General features: G+C 40.8%; 1 protein-coding gene across 1 annotated transcript; it reads left to right on the top strand.

Annotated features, from left to right (window-relative positions):
* The first annotated feature begins 2,478 nt into the window (after positions 1-2,478).
* ninj2 (ninjurin 2) lies at positions 2,479-21,609 on the top strand. The gene is made up of 3 exons (XM_028955109.1): positions 2,479-2,724; positions 20,806-21,016; positions 21,106-21,609. Exons 1-3 carry the CDS (start codon positions 2,692-2,694, stop codon positions 21,252-21,254), a joined length of 393 nt encoding a protein of 130 aa, XP_028810942.1. The 5' UTR covers positions 2,479-2,691; the 3' UTR covers positions 21,255-21,609.
* Positions 21,610-22,365: the final 756 nt, after the last annotated feature.

Genomic DNA, 22,365 nt, shown 5'->3' with positions numbered 1-22,365 from the left:
CAGAAGTCTCCATGGACTATGGTGTTTGCTGATGACATTGTGATCCAAAGTGAGAGTAGGGTGCAGGTGGAAGAGACCCTGTTCTAATGTTCTATAGTGGAGAGGAATCAAGGTCAGTAGGGCTAAGACAGAATGAAAGGAAGATCAACTGTCATGAATGGTCATAGAAGGTGAGAACTGTGATGTTGTATTGGTTGGTGACAGATCTTGAGGTACTTAAAGATGCTGAGATTTATGTTGGCGAAGACAGAATTAAGAACGAGTGCATTAGAGGAACACTTAGGGTTGGATGTTTTGAAGACAAAATCAGAGACGAAATTACGTTGGACATGTACAGTGGAGAGACACTGGGTATGTTGGGAGAAGGATGCTGAGAAGGGAGCTACCAGGCAGGTGGAAAAGAGGAAGGCCTAGGAAGGCCTACGTGGTATGAGAGGACATGCAGGCGGTTGGGGTGGAAGCAGATATTCTCATTTTATCTAGTCATATTTTACAAAATTCTTTCAGCTTTTTAATTGAACTATCCTTTTCCACATTTACATTTTATATTTAAAGCATTTGGCAGATGCTCTTATCCAGAGTGACTTACATCCATTCTTTAAGATGTCTATCATTGTAATCCCTCATTTGATTTACTTAGGAAAAAGTCCAAATGGCCAAAATGGTTAAATGTTCATACTTTTCCTCCGAAGTGCATCATTCTTGGTGAGGATTATTGACTATAATCCTTCAATTCCCCTATATATCAGTGTGGTCTCTTATCGGTTCAACATGTCTAAACCACTGGCAAAGCTTTGGAGTCAGCATGTAAGCGGTATCTCAAAAGTGACCAAATACTACATTTAAATAAATGTATGTAACCAGATGCAAAATCTAGAATATTTGGCCATCATGTGGATAAATATGCATTAAAAATAAACCATTTGATTGGATTGGTCATGGATCGATACCTTGAAAATATCAACGGATCAGCAGCCGTGATAATACATTTCTGGTTTTCCCCAGAATGCCTCTCAACGCTTCAAATTAAAATAATTATTAGGATTTGGACTCAGTCAGGAAAAAAAACGTGCTTATTGGCAGTCAGGAATGGCAATAATAAACATAATAAGCAGACTTAGGATTTATATTTTGCAACATTTGTCATATTTACATTGTTATTTGGAGATTAGGTTATTCTAGGCAATAAAAAAATCAAATCGAAACTATGTGTCTGGGTAAGGAAAAGTCACGTCACCTCAAAGCACGTTGTGTGTTATAGGTGTTGAAAGATTTCTGTGTTGGTTCCCCCAGGTATGCATTTTGTTCCTTCTTGGCATAGATCGCACATACCGTACCATTTCAAGGTATGTGTCCTCATATACAGGTGATGGAAAATAGTTGCATTTCGTGCTGGTGTTTCAAAGCCAGGTTGTAAATAAAGTTTAACAATGCAAAATGCCTAAAGTAATTTTTTGCAGAGTTACAGGATTCAGAATTCAGGATTACAACAAATGAAAACTTATACGTGACATCAGGAACAGCTGAACTTGCAATCAGATAAAAATCCAATAAATGGAATGCAAAGATGTTGTATGTTTGATAGAAATCCAGTTCCGGCAGAATGCTTTGCATTGCTGCGTGATCAGTGTGCAAGGCACCCTAACGTGGCACGTGCCGGTTGACACAGCTGCAAGTGAGTCAAGGCCTCAGGACAACAGCCTCTTTATGAAGTTCATGAGTCTGCCGAGTGTGTGACTGGCACAGCGTGGTGCAGGGGGTGTGGCTCAGCAGCTCCAGTAAAAAGTTTTTTAGGAATGCAAATATTTGACACATAGGTTACAAATAATGTGAACGATTAGGGTAAATTGCTCTTCTTATTACAATGTGATTGCTTTTCGTGTAGCACCTTGCGTTATAGTACCATAAACTGAAGTACTTCCAGACTTGTACACCAATGTGAATATGCATGCAATAGGTGCAATGTTGATATTAAATATTCGATGTCCATTTAATTAAATTTAAGGGTCTAAGTCTTTACTTCCTTTCTATTTTAGTCCATTTGGGGCACAGTTGCAAGGACGAAAAAAGGAAGAGGAAGAAACGCATGCAAAAAAGACTCTAAACATGTCACGGATTTTACGGTCTTTAATGCCTGAGAGTTGCATCTATTTAAATAGACAGCAAAATGCGAGCGCACTGAAGGGCTGTCATCCCAAAAGTGGAGACGTCTTTCTCTGGGCAGCCATTGCAGAGTAAATATCTATGAATCTCCTGTCCACCATAGACAAAAATAAATGTATTAAAAGGAGCTCTGCATATGTGCATGCTCTTCACATTTAACTAGGAAATCTAATTATTAATGGTACACAGTGAAGCAACGAATGCATTTTTCGTACGGCCCAGTGTACACTGGGTTTATTTGACTGGTTTACCAGCTGCCGTAGACGATTTGGTTCTTGTTGCCTACTTCTGAGTCGCCTTTGTGAATCCCACGCTGCCGTACTCAAATGAGTGAGGAGGGGGGGGAGAAAAATGAATAACGCACTTGTTTTGCTGGCCTGCATGTCCTTGCCGGACGCCCTGAGTTTCTTCAAAAGGCTCTGCCAACTTTTTGGCTTTTTCTTCCCGAGCGACTGACGCTCACTTTTTGCCTAGTGTCGGGACAGAGTAGAAAAGAAGAGCGCGTAAGCCCACTCGTTTCAACGCAGCATGGCACCAGCAGGACAGCCCGAAGGTTTACAGGTAAGACGCAGAGTCCTGGTCAGGCCCTGGAACAGTGTGTTTGTGGTGTTTGCCGCTTTCGTTCTGCCTTCTTTCTTCTTTCTCATGTTGCCTTTGCTTTTGGCGTTTGGGTGCGGTATGTTCCATGTGTATAGAGCAGAACATCAGAAGGCTCTGGATGGCCGTGTTCCTATTTCTCTGCATAGTGGCCGTCTCTCACAACATCAATCAAGTATCAATTAGGGACAACGTGGCAGACACGAGATGGCCTCTAATGTACCCCGGCATCAAAAACAAGAGTCCTCACCAAACGAATTAATGGAAGAGGGAGGATTGTCGCAGCCTTGCGAAAGAGGGGTCTTCCCAAGGAGGGAGCTCTCCTCAGGAATGCCGGGTGAAGGTAGAGGTATGGTGGGAGGGTCGGAGCCCACTGCAGTGAAAGCTCGACAAGGCCAGTCTGCCGCCTGCCATATCTCTCTGTATCTATGCAGGGGGAATGGGAAAGGAGCGGCATCTTACTGAGGCCCGTGCTATTTCTGGCTTCGGTTAGACTTATTTTTAAGTGTAAGTAAAGGGTGCAGAGTTGTGGCGTGGCCTGTGCTTTGATGCTTTTTTGTCTGCACATGGGTGTTCTGGAGACAATAGGGCAGAATATGATGTCAACAAAAGTTTAAAGATTTTTATTCCTCATGTTTGACAAACAAGCCATTAATGAGTATTTCAAAGTCAATTGAACTTCTGAACTTTTAATACTTACCAAGTTAAAATGATCTGTAATAATATACATTTTTATTTAAATAAATCAGTGCTGTCCACATTGATGATTCATCTGGAAACTTTTATGCATATTTTCATTTTTAATGGAAAATTATCACATATGCTTATATAAAAAGACTTCTTGCTATAGCTCCACCTATTTTTTTCCACTTTAGTGGCTATTATTGAAAGACAAATTATCTTCCCTGGTGTGCTTAATGGGAACCAAAATGCATTTTGGGTAGATAGTTGTACCTCTACCAACAATCAGCAAAAAAAAATATTGCAATAGTTTGCACATATGGTTAATGATGATTAATCACCATTTCTTTGTGCTTTTCTGGATGTTCAGAGTGTACTTCCTGAGAGGACGGTGGTACGTTCTGAGCTGTCGACTGGATACTGGGTACTTTTATGAACACTTATAGCTGTACTTCAATCTCACTCATCTGTCACTCACTTTAATCTTCATTAAAAAAAAAACATAATTTGGCTGTACTCATCAAACATGCATCTCGGCAAACACCTGCAATAACCTGGCACAGCAATTACATGTAATAAGTGTGTGTTGACAGGGTAATCATGGGACCACCCATGGCTCATGCTATGAGACCATGTGTCCAAGAACACTCAGTCAGCATGGATCTTTCACCCATCATCTCAGCTTTACTCCAACCCTCTCCATAACCTGTTTCTTCAACCTCTTAGCCTAGGATCTGAAGCCACATAATGAAATATGTGACTCTCATAGTGCCTGCTGTTGGAGCAGAACATTTGCTGTGTCATCTTGACAGCTGAGAGAGGGCATTTCAGTATTGTCTGCTATTTATTATTTGGCTTTGAAGACCCCTGCATGTCCCTCCAGCGACCAAGAGCTGGTTTTAAACAGAGGGTTCCATTTGTAGCGTTAAACCTTTTTTTTTGCTGTATCTCTTGAGAAACTGAAACATTCTGACAGTCCATGTGAAGTACAAAGTGATGGTTGCGGTCTCTTCTGAGAAGTGACAAACCACTTTCACTGATTCACCAGAGCTGGCACTTGGGTGTCACCTAGGGTGATACCGTGGTATTCTGCATAACGGTGCTTCACCCAAACATCTCTACTTTATATATATATAAAATAACACACGCACACGCACACACACACACACACACACACACAAATAGATATGATTAACTTATATATATATATATATATACAGTATATATATGTGTGTGTGTATATAAAACGTTACAATAGATGTCTGTAATTGTAGATCTCTCACTCCTGATATACACACACACACACACACATACATACATACATATATATATCATGAGTGAGAGACAATAATAGACATAATTAACTGTAATAAACATCAACAGTAATAATAATAACCTTTAATTTGATAACCCCCTGCTAGTTTGTGTTAGGCTTATTAGCAATTGAGCAAATCTGTACCACTCTCTCTACAGAGATCTATTGCAACCTTCAGCTCTAGCACAGAGGTAAATGTGTTCAGAAAATATAAGAAATAGATTGTACTTACAGATCATAACAGGACTGTACAATTACAAACATGCTAATAACATTAGCTTTCCATGTTAATTAATTCAATCAGTAAGAAAGCTTGCCCCTAATCTCTCAATAACAGCAGCAATGTAATGTCTAATGTTCTCTGTCTATGAATAGTACTGCAGCAATGTGTTATGTTCCTATAGTGACTGATGGAAACAGAAAGTGGCACGTGGAGACTGCACTTCACATTGCTCTAGTTTTGCCTTCTGGCACTCAGTCTGCAGAACATTGAGAAAATTAGTTAATACAAATGCACATAAATTTGTGCTCATTGGGCCAACAATGGATGTGCAATGAATGCTATGATGTGCTTGAAGGCCTGCTCTAGTGATGATGATAATTATTGCTGCATTGTGGCTCACTCTCTGTCTGACATACAAGCAATTCAGCCTTCATTATATAACTGAGCGGTATCAGATGGGTTTGACATAAGACAGATTTTGTTGTTATGGTTGCTAAGCACAATATCCTCCATAAGCAGCCATCTGCACAGTGTTGGAGTTTTCTTTAGCTCTCCTAAACACTGGTTTTTATCACTCCTTTCAATTCTTAATATCTTATTATTTCTTTCCCTGTTTCCATAAGAACAGAGGAAGGAAAAGCACAGTGGAGGTATGGGGAGAGCCGTGCACTGCTAAGAATCTGGTGGCTAATGATGCATGCTGGGTAAATGCTCAGAATTTCCTGTCATAACTTGTGCCGTGTAAACACGTCCCCTGCAGGGTCTCAGGCAAGCCCCCTCAAAACCCTGCACTGAGCCTTGTGCTTGACTGAAAGACAAGACATGTCAAGCCAGGGCACTTGCGATTTATGAAACTGTGTTGACTTGAATGTTTTGTGAGCGCTGGTTGGCAAAATACTGTGACCAGTATGAGCCACAAGATGAAGCCATGAAGACATTTCCATGACCAAAATGGAAAAAGATAATAACTTTTTCCTCAGGTGGGGGGCTCTGGTTACTTGTCTAGTGTCCTTTAGTCAACCTTTGTGCCTGAGGAACATGTTGTTCCATAGAGCAATACAGGAGCACCAAGCGCTGCCAGGGATAACCCCTTCCATACTGCAGTAAAAGAGTAAATGTGAGTGAAAGGTGAGATCCTATGCCCACGCTGGACAGGGACAATGGTCCAGCAATATTCTGTCCAAGCCAGTGTTGCTGAGGTATATTGAACCAGTATATTGAAACTGACACTGAGCTACATACCTGCGTTTAGTGTAACATACACCAAAATATCTTCTGCTAAACCTTTGTAACATTGTAACAACCCTCTCTGCATATTACAAATAAGGAATGTTCTTGATTAGGTGCAAATTCACTTAATTGCATTGGCTTATTATTAAGACATAACTGACTGGGTCAGAACATCTCAGTTGTTAATAAAGTTGCCACTTGAATTAATTGTAATTAATTTAATTATAAGACATTTAATTATAAGACATTAAAAGTTTTCTTTTCATTAAATTGTGGTTACGGTGATGATAAGAGTTGGCATGAGAAATTGGTTATAAACTTGTTAATAACCTTAAAATTACAGAATATTATGATCATGGGAAGGTTTTGTGTGCTGATGTGTTGAAATGAACTATCACATAAGGTTCCTATAAGAGCCATAAGAGTCAGAACTGAAGTAAACCAAGGCCAGAGCAGACTTCAGGGAACATGCTGGATGGGATCTTTGCACTGAGGCAGAGAGAGGAAGGAAAAGATTTTGGGCCTTTGCCTGGAGGTTGAGGCCGAAGGTTACAGCCTACTGAAAGACAGGAAGTCCCTGAAGGAATATCACATGCTGGGATGTCACATGCCAAAGCTGGCACAAGCCAGGTCACCAAGGTAACAGGGCTGGGTGGAATTGCTGGTTGATGTAATATGTTGGGCATTGGTAGGTATAGGAAAATCATATAGAATGAAATCCAAAAACTGAACTGAAATTCCGGACCTGTTCATTTTAGATTAATTTTTGCTTCCTTCAAAGCAGGATGTTGGCCATTTAGCTATATTTTTTTATAAAATCATTTCAATCACATATGAACATTTTTAACAGGGGATGTTAAAAAAATGCTTTTAAAACTGAGCTATATTTTTGAGTTTGAGTTTAGATTTTTACCTGTTGTATTTTTACCTGAGACACTGTATTTCACTTTAAAAGATAAACCAGCAACTGCCCAGCATCCTCCCCAGTCTCCCCTGCCCCTGGAGAAACTTGAAGAGGGGTAGTGGTCATTTCCATTTACAGCATTTATCAGACGACTTACACTCAGTAGTTAGAGGGACTGTCCCCCTGGAGACAGTCGGGGTAAAGTGTATTGCTAAAGGACACAATGGTAGTAAGTCTGGTTCATAGTGTTTGCCCACTAGGCTACTATCTACATGACTTCTAGGGTCATGGTCTGCAGGGAAGCACAGATGCTGTGTTACTACTTTCAGCTGGTTTATGTGAGCTGGAACAAGTCCCCGGTGAGTGCATGTGTACACTGAGGGCAAAACGGTCTCGTTAGATGGGCTTGTAAAAAATACTGTGAGTCTAACATGAAAGGGATTTGTCCCCACTAGTGTCTCCACTAGCTCTCACTTAGTGGCTATGTAGAGGTTGTCTTTTCTTGTAAAATTGACTGTGGTCCCAAAAAGGCAAGATTTTTGAAAATTACAGAGCAGCAGTCAGCATCAGGCCAGGAGTAGCTTGATTAGCTGAGCCCTTCTGGATTTGTCAACTTTGATAAGTGAAAGTGCAGAGAAACACTGACCTCAGGAACAGCAGTTTGAGCGTGTCTCCATGCTGTTTTTATCTAATTTGTCATGAATATTTAATGGCACAGACCATTCTGGGTTCTCGGGTTTGAGTGTAACTGTAGCCTCCCATCTGAACGGAGCGAGCGCAAGATCAGCGCCGCCCTGGAGACACGGCACACACTGTTGGCTGAATGTGTGTGCCATAGGCGTTCTTGGATTACTGAGGTTCTGCTCAATGGAGCCTTCAGTGAAACAGTGAGTAGTATCAGCAGTTCATGACTGCATTTGCATAAAGAACATTACACACACATTGCCATATAAATGTATTGCGTAATGCCTTTACAGATGTAGTACTGTTTTGCCCTAATGACCACATCTCCATGTAAAATTATTATTTACCCTAATGTAGAGGGTACGCCCTCTAAAGGACACATGCAAAAGTGGCCTAAAATTTTTATTTGCCTTTTTATCAATGCTTTAATGCTTTTTATCAGTGGTATTCATAGCTTTAGCGTGTTAGTTAGACACAATCATGCGGTTTGTGGCATTATGTTCATGTGGCCTTAAAAATGTAAAAGTTTGAAACGTAATGATCAGGTTTATTTCTAAAACAAAAAATGGACAGTCTATTATCACCAGTGATATCCTTCTGAACATGATTTTATATTGATCTACAAGTGAAGAGTATTCTTATATCCATCATAACAGAGCGAAATGTTACATTCTGGTTATTCTCATCATCAGCGTTATAGGATTTTTTATGAGAATTTTTCACAAAATGTCTTTGTTCTTGCCTCTTGTCTCGTTCACTGTTAGACATATGCATGCCTCTACCCTATTTCACCTCACTCAGGGCAGACTTGTATTTCAGGGGCCCTTTTTACGTTATAATTGTCTCCAGACTGAACCGCATTCCTGCCCACAGGGCTGTGAATTGACCATCGTGGTGTTCCCGTGCCTTCCGTTTAGCTACAGAATCCAGGCCACCACCCCTGCTGTCTCCCTGTTGTCACCCTCACGTCCACCGACCTGAATCAGCTGCATTTGTTAAAGTGCATTTGCTAAAACTGCAAGCCAGGTGTGCCCCATACCCAGCATGCTAGCCAACAATAATACCTTCAAACTGAACATTTACCAGGGGTGTGCACCAGTGCACATTGTATGTGGCTTTCCTATATCAGTCCACAGGACTTTCATGGCTAGTCTGCAACATGTGCTGTGCTTGCTCTGAAAATATAACTGTGCAATTACTGACCTTGATAAAATTGTTTGATAGTGTGAAAGAACTACCACAACTGCCTTCTTGGTACTGTCCCAACTTCACTGGACTTTCAGATGCAAATATTCAAGATTAAAGAGGGATTAAATGTAACACTTTCCACTTTTTCCACATACCTACTCACTTAAGGGTCACCATTTGTAGGACACTTTGTAGAACAAAGCAGATGACTCAAAACTATTAAATACATTTTATGAGGTTGTGTAGTAAGCAAACAATTGTTAAAAAAAAAAAGCTAATTCATTCACATTAGACTCTTCAAACATTTGATGCGATGACAGAAATTCACATTTTTGGACTCTTCCACTTTAAGTTACACAAAGGATATGACATTAGTGTGCAAAGCACACTCTCTGATTCATTTTATTTTTTCCTGTGGAAGGATCCATGGCTGTCACAGGTGAGGTGGACATAGCCTCCCGGGCAAGCATCAGTCAGACTGAGGGGCAGATAGGTCTGGGTCACTTGGGGACTATAACTCTGATTGGAGGGTCAGCCAGTCTCATTACTGAAGGGCTTGTGTGTAGTCGGGTTTTTGAAATTACCTTTAGGTGAGCCATGTAGGTATCCAAATTCTGGTGGAAAGAAAAGTATTGAGAAAAATGTGTCAATATTGGGAGCCATGCTCCCCCTGGTAGATCATGTTTAAGTCAGGTAATTGAAAACCATGGTGATATGAAAGTTTATGAAAGGTGTTCTTCTAAGGCTGAATAATATATCTTTGTGTATATTTAGGTGTCTGAAAGAGCTAGGCATTGATAGAGACATGATGTTCTTTGAAAGATTGTTTGTGATTTCCACCCACATAAAGTGAAACACAGTCTGAGCTGAGCTTATCTGAGGCCATGCACATAAGGAACCAAAACGCTAAAGCTCATAAGAAATAAAGAATGGCAGAGAGAGCGAAAAATTGGAGGTGAGAAAGGAAAAGGGGTGACGAGAGCTGGGGAGGTGGAAAAATGAGTATGCACATGCTCACACACCCACTACATTCTTTCAGGCTGTGCTATTGTTTAAAGGCAGGGACCCTGTGGGCCAGCGAGCCTTGAGTCTGCCTGACGCCTAGTTGATGTCTGTTGGAGGAGAAAGAAGGGAGGGAGTGTTAGAGATATATCTGTATAAATATGTTGTGTGTGTCTATGCACACATTAGCAGAGGGGTGGGTAGGGTCACAGCTGTACAGGCTCATGGATGGACAACACGTCCTGCCAAACAGGAAATGGCACCCCTCGTTTTCTACAGCCCGATGGCTCTGACCTCTTGCTGGGCAACATGAGAAGGGGACAGATAAGAGCCCATGAATTCATCATGCGGTCATTCTGTCCGCGTCCCTTTTGCCCTAAAAAAATGGTACCAGAGTAATAAAGGGGCCTTTTATGAGTCCAACTCTTATCTGCAGGACACATAAAATCCAGAGTTTGGATGGATGGGAGCGGAAGAGGCAGGGTCTGGTGAGGTCAGGCTTATGAACTCAGATGCTCCATGCATGGACTGGAAACGTCCAGTGGAGTACTCTACACGGCTTTTTATTGTCAAGTACTTCATGGCTGTCTCCAGGGCACACTGTGTGAAGAGGAAGGCAGTGTTCATCCAAGGACATGGGGACTAAAAGGGGTAATGGGAATTGCTTGGTAGAGATTTCTTGATCCTAGATAGTCTGGTTGTGTCCCGACAGATTTAGAATTACATAACATAAAAACAGTCATCATGTTTTTTGTTGCATATTACGCTCTTTGAGATTGTCTGCTTATTCTGTTTCAAGTTCCACACCTGTTACCCCTGTGCAAAGTCTCAATGAACTGTCCAATGGAAAGGGCTGAAAATGTAATGGGAGGAGAGGATTAGGATGTAGACACAGGGCGGGCAGCTGGGAAGACAGGGACAGCTGAAGCTGATCTTAGAAAGCCCAAAGAATGGCCCGTGTCTGTGTCACAGAGCTAAATATATATTCAAGCTCCTGGGAAAGGGTGACTTAACATTTTCACAGTGTGTGCAGGCTTCATTCTGCCTGGCATTATTCAGTTTAATGAATAGCTGCATGGCTCTGCATGGCTCGGTATCCTTGGAGCTGGAAGCATGGCTGTGTCTGGCCCTCACAGGGTCACCGGAATGCGTTCATCCCGTTTCACGTTGAGCCTGTTTCTGGTTCTCTGCTCAGTCACCACAAGGAAGGAGGATAAAAGAATGAGCCCTACTGTCAGAAAATAGGGCAGTGCATCCAGCCAACGATGAAAATAGCAACACTGCAATGTCAAATTGGACTGGATGCTGTCTGTACACAACCAAGCAAAATACATTTAGCCTTATTGCATTTGCTATAATAGATGGAAGTGGTATGGTTAGCATTGCTTCCTCGCAACAACGACCTGTTTTCAAGTCAATATGTGACCCTGGAAAAAATTTTAAGAGACTATAGCAATATTTCTACCAACAACATGAACTGTCCAATGGATTCAACAGTTAAAACAAGATGAAAAAAGAGGGTTCGGTCTACAGCCGTAGTTCACAAATCTTTTGATGTTTGATGAAATCTGGTTGGGCTGATCATCTAATCAGCAGCTCATCATGTGGAAGACAATGTTGCGTTGATGTTGAAATTCACCAAATTTCAGCAAGCATGGAACGGTTTACACTAAAACAGAAAGGATTTTTGGCATAAGTGCACGATGTGGCACCAAATGAAATGTGAGCTTCTTTCATTATTAGATCCTGATGCCTTATGTTTTCCAGTGCTTGTTTGGTGTATTCTTGGTGTGAGTAATTTGCAACTGTACCACACCCTACTGCCTGTAAAAACATGTAGCTGCGTGCTGCGTATGTGTGGATCGCCATCGCCCCGCGCATGAGCAGCTCTCCACTCGTTTGGCAGGGTCTGGAGGGGGGTTCATTGCAACTGTCATCACGATAGTACACATGACCTGAGATGGCTGGTCCAAACCCCAGTCACCAGGTCAAACATGTCCACCACACACAGTTGTGACCTGTCAGCAGTCCTTTGCTGGCTTCAGTGACTTTGACGAGGCCAAAGATATCGGTGAAAAATATTTGACCCAGCCTGTTATTATCATGAGTCAGTAACCACCATTCTGGTGAGAGGCACGTTGTTGCTGGGTTCTCTGAGAAAGCTTTGAACTTCTACACAGGGGTACACTGGAGATGTGCTACAGACTATGAAGCCCTCAAACACCTTAGGCAAACTTGTTGTTTCATTTATCGTGGCAGTTTGAAGCAAGATAACTGATAATGGGTGTACTTGTGTAGGATTTTTTTTGTCAGTCCATGTTGTATTTAATTTAGATTTCAGGGCACAAATCTATGGGATTGCAAACAGATAAAAATTTATTTCGGGGGATTAAAAACTTTTTATTGCTGAAGGCAGTAAATACTATAATTTTCAGTGTCTAAACTTTTCAGTATATTCAGTAAAATTTTGGCTGAACTTAGTTCATACTTGAATACTAAATGAACTGCATATTGTTTACCGCTGCATATTTTCAGTTTTGCATACTGAAATTAAATGTAGCACTGGCTTGAAGAGGGCTTATTTAAACGCTGCCATATTTACTGTGCATAAATTTAGCTGGACCAAAAGAATTAGAAGGTAATTGCCAGAATATAGTTTTAATATTTTACAGGCCATAGTATTTACACAAGGGTTACAAATTCCATCAGAAGCATGTAGAATACAAATTACGACTTGCTGCAGTCTGTCACAATGCAGTGTGAATTGGAAAAATCCAATTGTTTGTGAACCGTTGTAGCTTTTGCAGGTGTTTCCCAAGGCCATGTCTGTTTACCATTCACTATCTCACTTGGACCAGTCAATTCCCTCACACCGGAACACAATTATTTCCTTTGTTAAGGAACTGTAAGTTCTGTGCAGATATCTTGCATACACCTACATTTAGATGCAGCCAGCACCTCTCAGATCAAATTATTTGTACCTTATTTGCTTTCTTATTGTGATACGATGGATTTCATCATTCATTTTTGCCTTCTTCAGACTAACTCTTCATGTAGAATTGCATGTCTGAACCACTGTACTTTTTCACAACAGTGAAACGTTTACAGCATTTGGCAGATGCTCTTATCCAAAGCGACTTACATAAGTGCTTTAAAATATCCATTGTTGAAATCCCTCAATTGGTTCACTAGGACCCAATCTGTAGATACCATTCTCTTAACAACTCAGAACCTGACCATTTTTTTAACACAAATATATAAAGTTGTCATATTACTCTCACACAGTCACCTGTGAAGCAGAGGTTCAAACTGTAAAAAAGACCATGTGGTGTGGGAGAAGAGAATAGAGTGTGTAGAAAAACTCTTTCTCCCTCCACACAAAGCACTGTTTTCGACCACTCCAATTTGATGTTACCTGGCAGAAAGAGGCATGGCACAGTAGAGGTTAAAAATTAACAGTTTCTAATTTATTAACACCGGTAAATAATTATTGTAGTTACATGTGAATATTGAATGTAAAAAGGTACCAAGGTTACAGAGAAAATAAAAATGAGAAGAAGAAAAGGAGAAGAGAAAGAGAGGGGGAGAGAAAGGCTCAGAAGCCTTCCGGCTTCCGATGGAAAACCCCCTGAGCAAGAAAGCTCAGAGTTCCTTTTTCCACATGTGAGCAGACCTTTATACCCCTGGCCTACAGGAAGTTGTCACTGGCCTATAGGAAGTTGTCACTGACCAATCAGAACCTGTTGTTTCTGATGTCACGCCCCCGGTGCCTCCCATTTGGGGAAGACAAAGAGGGTGGGCGGTCCTGACGGCTGATACTTCACACGTTGCTGTCAGACAAAAGGCATGTAAAACAGGGGTGCCGAATCTTCACCCACAACCGTCGATGACAAAAGGCATGTAAAACAGGGGCAGTGGTGGCCTAGCGGTTAAGGAAGCGGCACCGTAATCAGAAGATTGCCGGTTCGAATCCCGATCTGCTAAGGTGCCACTGAGGTGCCACTGAGCAAAGCACCGTCCCCACACACTGCTCCCCGGGCGCCTGTCATGGCTGCCCACTGCTCACTCAGGGTGATGGGTTTAATGTAGAGGACACATTTCACTGTGTGCACTGTGTGCTGTGCATCACGTGTGACAATCACTTCACTTTCGAATCTTCACCCACAACCGTTGACACAGGAATGTCACACCCCTGCAGACATCTGTTATGCAAGGCAAAAGCAGGCTCCCGTGATGTCCATTCTTGCAAAACCACACTTTACAACCATTGTGTCCATGAGCAGGACACTTAAATAATGATTGTAAGCTAACACTCTAACACTCTGTAAGCTAAGTGTGTAGGCTAAATGCCTTAAATACAGTACAGGCCAAAAGTTTGGACGCATTCACTGTGTTTTCTTTATTTTCATGACATTTACATTGGTAGATTCTCACTGAAGGCATCAAAACTATGAATGAACACATGTGGAGTTATGTACTTAACAAAAAGTCACTGGACCTGAACCCAATAGAGATGGTTTGGGGTGAGCTGGACTGCAGAGTGAAGGTAAAGGGGCCAACAAGTGCTAAACACCTCTGGGAACTCCTTCAAGACCGTTGGAAAACCATTTCAGGTGATGACCTCTTGAAGCTCATCGAGAGAATGCCAAGAGTGTGCAAAGCAGTAATCAGAGCAAAGAAACTAGAATATAAAACATGTTTTCAGTTATTTCACCTTTTTTGTTAAGTACATAACTCCACATGTGTTCATTCATAGTTTTGATTCCTCCAGAGAGAATCTACCAATGTAAATGGTCTTGAAAATAAAGAAAACACATTGAATGAGAATGTATGTCCAAACTTTTGGCCTGTACTCTATGAGTGTAGAACTGTAACTCAGTTCTGACTGTTAGCTCTTCGGTGGTTAGTTTGAGAAATATTGTGTTTTTATGATTGTAGATCATGTCACTTGTACTTTTATGTCCTATCTAATCACCATAGTGTACAAATGACGGACCTGTGTGCAGGTTTAAATAGGGATGCAATAAGTGGTTACTGATGCCATTAGTAAGACTGGGAAATTTAAGAAATATTATCACCAAATGCATTTAGATTTTATCTGGACAGGATGACTCATTCTCAAGGGTGGTCTTTCAACAAGCAACTTAACAAAGACAAAAAAATGCAGTAAAATTTTGACTTTAAGAGACTTTTTGCTGTGCTTGGTTTGAGATTGAGATAATAAATCTCAGTAATAAAATACAATGGCTACAACACTGTTGCAGTACTCTTTGTGTGGTCAGACCAGGAACAAATTCAGTTTAGTTGAAAAATGTTGAACTCTGTGTGTGTTTGTGTGTGTGTGTGTGTGGCTAAAGTTTTTCATCTGTCCTGTAGTGCTGGGAGTGGCACAAAATAGGCTCTGTGTCAATCCAACGTTACATGTACAGTTTATTTGAGTCTTCTTCTTCTGTACCTGCATACCTCAGTCTCTATTGTTTGTGGATGCACTGGTTGGCATAGTAACACTGACATAGTACTCTAGTTCTAGATGTTGCATTGCTGTTTGTAGGGATTTGGTTATATTTCCCCTGCAGACTGAGCATGAGGGGATTTAAAAGAACAGAACAGGTTATTTGATGGATGGATAACAAATAACAACAAGAACATATTTTTATATAGGCCAAAATCACACACAGAATGCCTCAATTGCCTTTGATCGGCCCTACAGTTCATCCCCCCACACATTGACCCTTTCTTGGGGAGAAACCTTGGGAAGGAGTGAGTCAGAGAGGGATTGCCTTTCAGGGTAGAGGTATCATGGGGTGGTGAGACATCTGTCCTCTCAAGGTATCATGGGGAGGTGAGACATCTGTCCTTTCTAGGGTAACCACAGGGGTTTCACAAGGCTCTGTCCTTGGCCCCCTTCTATTCTCAACATACACTCGCTCACTTTGTCACATCATCCAATCACATGGCTTCTCTTATCACTCTTACACTGATGACACCCAGCTCTATTTGTTTTTCCCACCAGAAGATGCCACTATTGCGACAACAATCTCGGCCTGTCTCTCAGACATATCGGCATGGATGTCTGAGCGACACCTCTAACTCAACCTATCCAAAACTGAGATTCTGAACTTTTCGGGCAATAACTCCCCTCAGCAAAACCTCTCAATTCAAATTGGCTCGCTACTGTTAACGCCCACAGCATCTGCAAAAAGCCTTGGAGTTTGGAGTCTGAACCATCACGTTGCTGCGATCTCCAGATCCTTCACAACAGGCTATGCAGCTCCTCGTCCAGGCAATGTCATCTCGAAACTCGACTATTGTAACTCTCTCCTGGCTGGAGCCTCTGCAGTCACCATAAAACCACTCCAGATGGTCCAAAATGTGGCAGCCCGTCTCATCTTCAATCAGCCAAAATACACCCATGTCACGCCTCTTCTCACCTCTATCTACTGGCTCCCGGTAGCTGCTCGCATTGAGTTCGCTCACAAGCGAGCAATTGAGACATTCTGTGTGTGATTTTGGCCTATATAAAAATATGTTCTTGTTGTTATTTGTTATCCATCCATCAAATAACCTGTTCTGTTCTTTTAAACCTTGATGCTCCACTACAGGGCTGTAATTAGCTATTAGTTTTGTAACTCAAAATCTATAGAAATCGAACGAGAATTGCTGGTGTCTTCCTCTTGTAAGTCACTTTGGATAAAAGCGTCTGCAAAGTAAAGTAAAGTAAAGGGTAGAGTGAGTGTCAGTGAGTGCAGGGTTGGTAATGATGTGTCCAAGAGAAACAGTCCAACAGGTGTAGTTTCAAGGTTGTGCATTAAAATGAGTCCATGTCCATGTTTGGAGGTACTGGACAGTGAAGAGTAAGTTTTAGTCCAGTGTCATGGTCCATAGTGTATGTCCATAATGATGCTATTGGTCCATTTGAAGATCCCTTAAGCTTCAACAGTTATGGTGTTGGTGGCTGTGGAGACCCTCTGGAACATTTCATGCTGGTTCATCTCATCAGCAGTTCAGTGCCTGAAACAAGGATCTTGGAGCTCAGAGAGAGAGACAGGCAGATTAGACTCGGGTGACTGGGACTGGCAATGCCTGTGTGCATGTTTAGTCCAACATGGTCCCAGTGGTCTATCTAAGACAACCTAGGACATTGTATCTGAGTTCTGAACATTAGCAGGAAGACCGTTCCAAAGCACAGGAGCTCTGTAGCAGAAAGCCTGTCAACCTGCTGAGAAATTGTTAATTCTCGGTTCCAATAAGAACCCTGTGTCTTGTGAACGTACGTCTCGTGCATGATGCAGTAGTCTATTTATTAGTATGTCCAATAAGTTAAGCATTACAGTAGTCGACATTACAAATGCATATACCAGTTTTTCAGCATCATGCCAGGTAAGTATCCATCTATGAAGTATTACATAGGTGAAAGAATTCAGTCTTACAAATATTCCTTATGTGATTCTCAATGGACTGATCACTGTCAATTGTGATTCCCAAGTCTTCGGCGGTCGTACATATCGTGGTAGGAGTCCCATCAACACTGACTGAGAAGTCTGGTAGATTCCCTCTTTAGGACCAAGTAACAGTATTTCAGTCTCTTTCAAATTTCGGATGAGGAAGTTGCTGTTCATCCAGTCTTTTATGTCCTGTATATAGTACAATTTTTGATAAGTTTGTTTCTTCACTGCATCTGGTGGAGATGTACAATTGTGTGTCATCTGCATAACAGTGGTAGTTTATACTCTGTTGCAGTATGGCAGTATGGATCCTTGGGGTACTCCATATTTGATCAATGCTTTTCCCAAACATTAATCATTGATATTAACAAAATTGTACTAACCCATTAGATATAAGTGCACAGCCTTTGATTACCACAAGGTATTCCAACCTGTTCAGTAGAATGTGGTGAGAGACAGTATCAGTTGCAGCACTGAGATTGAGTAGAATTGCAGCCATTTAGTACTGAAATGTAGCCATTGCCCAATGAGATAGGTAGATCATTTGTCTGTCTGACAAGGGCTGATTCCATTCTGCGGAATGGTCTAAAACTGGAATGCTGTTCTTATCCAGGAAATTATCCAGGAAAATAGGGGTTGCCATAGCAGATCAGCCAGTCTTGCTGTCCGCACAATTACCTTGGCAATTGACTCCTGATGCAACCCTCCCCATTTACCCAGATTGTGACCTGGGTTAAAAGCTCATTTTCAATGCACAGGTTTTATTGTCAAGGGATCGATGTTCAAAGAAAAATAATAGGTTTAAATCACACACAAAAATAACTGCAATGTATTTAATTGCCTTCTAAATAGTGTTTCCATTGCATGTATTTGTCCTCAGCGCGGTCAACCATTATCATGTTCAGTATCATTAATATGTGTTCAGTATTGTATGGCCATACAAGTATCCACTGAAACTTTTTATTTACATTGCAGAACACGTGGAAAAGGACATGGCTGGTAAAAAAAAAAAAAAAAGATGAAAACGGACTGAACCCTCCTCATCTGTTCCTATTTGCTATTGGACAGCGGCACAGCCAATAGGGCGGTGGGGAGGTGGACTTCCTGTGGGTCTGATTCACGGGCCTCTTTGGTAAAATATTCCTGACCTCTCCCATGGTGTTTATTTAGAAAAAAGTTAATAATAAAAAAAAGAAATATTCCTGGCCTATTATGATGACAGCACGCAAGCATATGTTAAGAGAGCTTGATTTGTGGAAGAATTTTGGACTTCCTTCCAAAATGTGTTTCATATACAGGCCCTCTTTACCTGATATATATGATGACATGACCAGCTTGGGACACGTTCTGGCACCACAAATCCTTCTGGTGTTGATAAGGAATGTTTTTCAGGGCCTCTCTAGAGAAGCAAAAAACTGAAGGTTCCAGTTTATATGCATTCCTTCATGAGCTACCCTGGAAAAATGGTACACATGGTCAATAAGGTGGAATGTTTTGAAAAAGCTTTTGGATAGTGTCTACACACCAGACCAATAAAGATCAGTAAGTTTGACAAGAAGCTCACATTATGCTGACAGAAAAAAGAAGGATGCAACTGCAATGAACATTGTGATTGTCAGCAAAAAGCCTTTTTTTTGCTGAAATACTCGTTACAATTTTCAATGTCAGAATTTACAACTCTTTTAAAACACTTTTTTTTCCTGAAAGATTTATTTTTTTATACTTGTCGTTATTATTTTAAATGCTTGGTTCCATTTTTAATGATAACAAAAACATTATTGTTACATATAAAATTAAAATGTTTGGTTGTATTTGCATTACAGCAAAAGATTGTTTTTCTACTGAAACCCTTTTTAGTCTGAATTTGGTGTTTACACAAAACAAATAAGTATAATTTACCAGCCATTGCATACTGCTTATGTAAAGGAAACAGTGTAGTGGAAAAATGCTTCTGTAAGAAAAACCTGCTGACCATTTCAAAACCATCACTGAAACTGAGAAGGAGGTTTCTCCTCAACTTTTCCATGACCCCAGACACTGTGACACTGAAATACAGGGCTCATATAATGATTTCTTTAATCATTATATATCTTATTGAATAACACATACATTTCCTGCATTGTGAAACTGGGTTTTGTTTTGGAGTATTAAGGCTCATATTTTAAAATGTATTTTGCAACGTACTTTCAAAATTACATATAGATCTTATTTTAATTACTTTAATGCAGTTATTCATATTTGCCCACTATTCATGTAACAAAATTATTTCAGTTTAAACCATTTAAGAATATTTACTGTCCTCTACTGGCAGGCTGCTGGGATTTTTTATTTTATTTATTTTTTTCATCCCGGACAGAAGTACAGCCTGTACTGCCCCCTGTTGAAAAGAATGTAAAATATTTTTTTAATGGTGATCCAAATAGGCGACATATGTTCTTTTTTGGTTTAATGCTTATGTAAGGTTTTTGAAGACACTGGTTTCAGAAAACTTGCATACTGGTTTGTATATTTTCTAATTTAAACAAATGAAAGCACAGGTAGATCAGATCGTAGCTGTACATGCTTTTGTAGTGCAGAGTGGTTGTAAGTGGAATACACACTCTGTGGACTTGTACCTTAATGTTGACCATAGGGGTGAGTGTGTGAGTGGATGTTCTGTGAATGTTGTGTGTTCCTTACTTGTGGGCCTTACTTGTTCTTGTTCGGTTCTGTATAGTGAGTGTATGAGTGAGAATAGCATGTGTATGTTTGTGTGTGATAACGTTGTAGTTTGTTATAGTTTTGTGGCGCCACCATGTGGAAGTACATAGTAATTAAAGGTACATTTTGTTGCGCAATAAAATTACATTTAAAGCATTTATCAGACGCCCTTATCCAGAGTGACTTACAATCAGTAGTTACAGGGACAGTCGTCGTCACTCATAAATTTACTCATAAATTTGTCTGTTGTGGTTTTTAAATTAAAATGCACTGTTGTCATGAAAGGTTTGCAGTCAAACAGGCCAAAAGTTTGGACACACCTTCTCATTCAATATGTTTTCTTTATTTTCATGACCATTTACATTTGTAGATTCTCACTGAAGGCATCTGGATTGGGTTCAGGCCTGGTGACTGGGGAGGCCAGGTCTCCACTTTTTGTTAAGTACATAACTCCACATGTGTTCATTCATAGTTTTGATGCCTTCAGTGAGAATCTACCAATGTAAATGGTCATGAAAATAAAGAAAACACATTGAATGAGAAGGTGTGTCCAAACTTTTGGCCTGCGCTGTATATGTGAAATTCAGAGTACTTGCTTTGACCCAGGAATTTGAGCTCTCATAACTGGTTCGGCCTTACCCTGTAACACCATCTCTCAACGTTCCTTTCTCAGCCAGCGCGGCCACTCAACATGAACCATTACGCCACGAAGAAGAGCGTGGCAGAGAGCATGCTGGATGTAGCACTGCTGATGGCCAATGCCTCCCAGCTAAAGGCAGTGCTGGAGCAAGGCCCCGAGTTCAAGTACTACATCACTGTCATCACGCTGATCGGCATCTCCCTCCTCTTTCAGGTTTTAGCTGGCGTATTCTTTGTCATCATGGGTGAGCTTTGTTTCGGTTTTAAGAACAGCACGTATTGAGAAGGCTCATTTGAGAGAAGGTTTGAGTCATTGTGTTTCTTTCTCTCTCAGCTCGGAAAGACATCAATAACATGGCCAACCAGAGGAAGCTGGACATCATGAACAACGTGGCCACGGGACTTGTTTTCCTAACTGTCATTGTCAATATTTTCATCACGGCATTTGGTGTGCAGAAGACAGGGCTGTTTCCAAAAAATTAGAGACTAAATTAAAATGAGTGTGCTTGTTCTTCATTACACGTGTCTAAATTACTGACAAACCAATGGCCATGTATTCGCTATTAATGAAGAAATGCTTCTGCTGTACATAGATCTTAGTTTATTATAAAACCAAGCAAAAGAAACCTTTTATACATTTAATTAGCACTCAATAATATATTTTGCTGTTTACAAATGTCTTCATGATTTAGAGGGCATGTACTTTCTTGAATGGGGTTCCATGGTGTAAGTAGAGAAAGCAAACTTTTTTTATGTTTTATTCTTATTCTTATATCATATGTTGTTCTCTTGTTCTTACGTTTTATACCCAGCCTCATCATCTGGAAAATACGTATATTCATATTCGCTTCTTAATTTGCAATATACCTTTTTGATATATAAAAAAATAAAGTGTATTTACAAGTTTGAGTGTGTTTTTTTCTGTTTCTCGATGGATTGTCCCCTGGCGGACGACAGCTGCATTACACTGTCATACCAAAATAACGGGAATTTCCACATTTACATTTACAGCATTTATCAGATTTGAACCTGGGTCTTCTGGGTCATAGGCGAGTGTGTAACCCACTAGGCTACTACGACCCTACACCCTAAGTTGTAGAAAAGTTCTACAACTTACTTTGTTAACCAAAGACTATTAAGATTATTCAATCAATTAATTAAGTATTTGTACGAGATTAAAGAAGACCAACAGTTCTTCAATAAGTTATTTAACACTGAACGGCAACGCACTCGTGTACTTTAGAGTTTGTCTGGCAGGCAGCGTGTGGACATGCCTGTCTTATATGATACAGAGGGCACTCTGCAATTAGAAATCAAAATGAATGTTAACAACGTAATCAAAAAAATGATATGTATATAAATATATACGAACCATATAAACTAGCGTTAAAAACTGGTCCCATTCCCAGGCACTAGCTAGCAGGAGCTGAGTTGACCTCACTTGGATGGCGTGAGGTCGCGGTCGAGCAGGATTCGTGCGTGGCGCGCTGGCCGAGGTGGAAGAACGCGCATCCCGAGTCCTTACGTCACTGGTAGTGGGCATTCCGACTCTTTCCAGTGAACCGGATCTTTGGATCTTTTCAGTTCACCTGAA

The sequence above is a fragment of the Denticeps clupeoides genome, chromosome 15 (genome assembly GCF_900700375.1).
Source record: "Denticeps clupeoides chromosome 15, fDenClu1.1, whole genome shotgun sequence".
NCBI lineage: Eukaryota > Metazoa > Chordata > Actinopteri > Clupeiformes > Denticipitidae > Denticeps > Denticeps clupeoides.
This window is presented reverse-complemented; position numbering and strand designations above follow the sequence as displayed.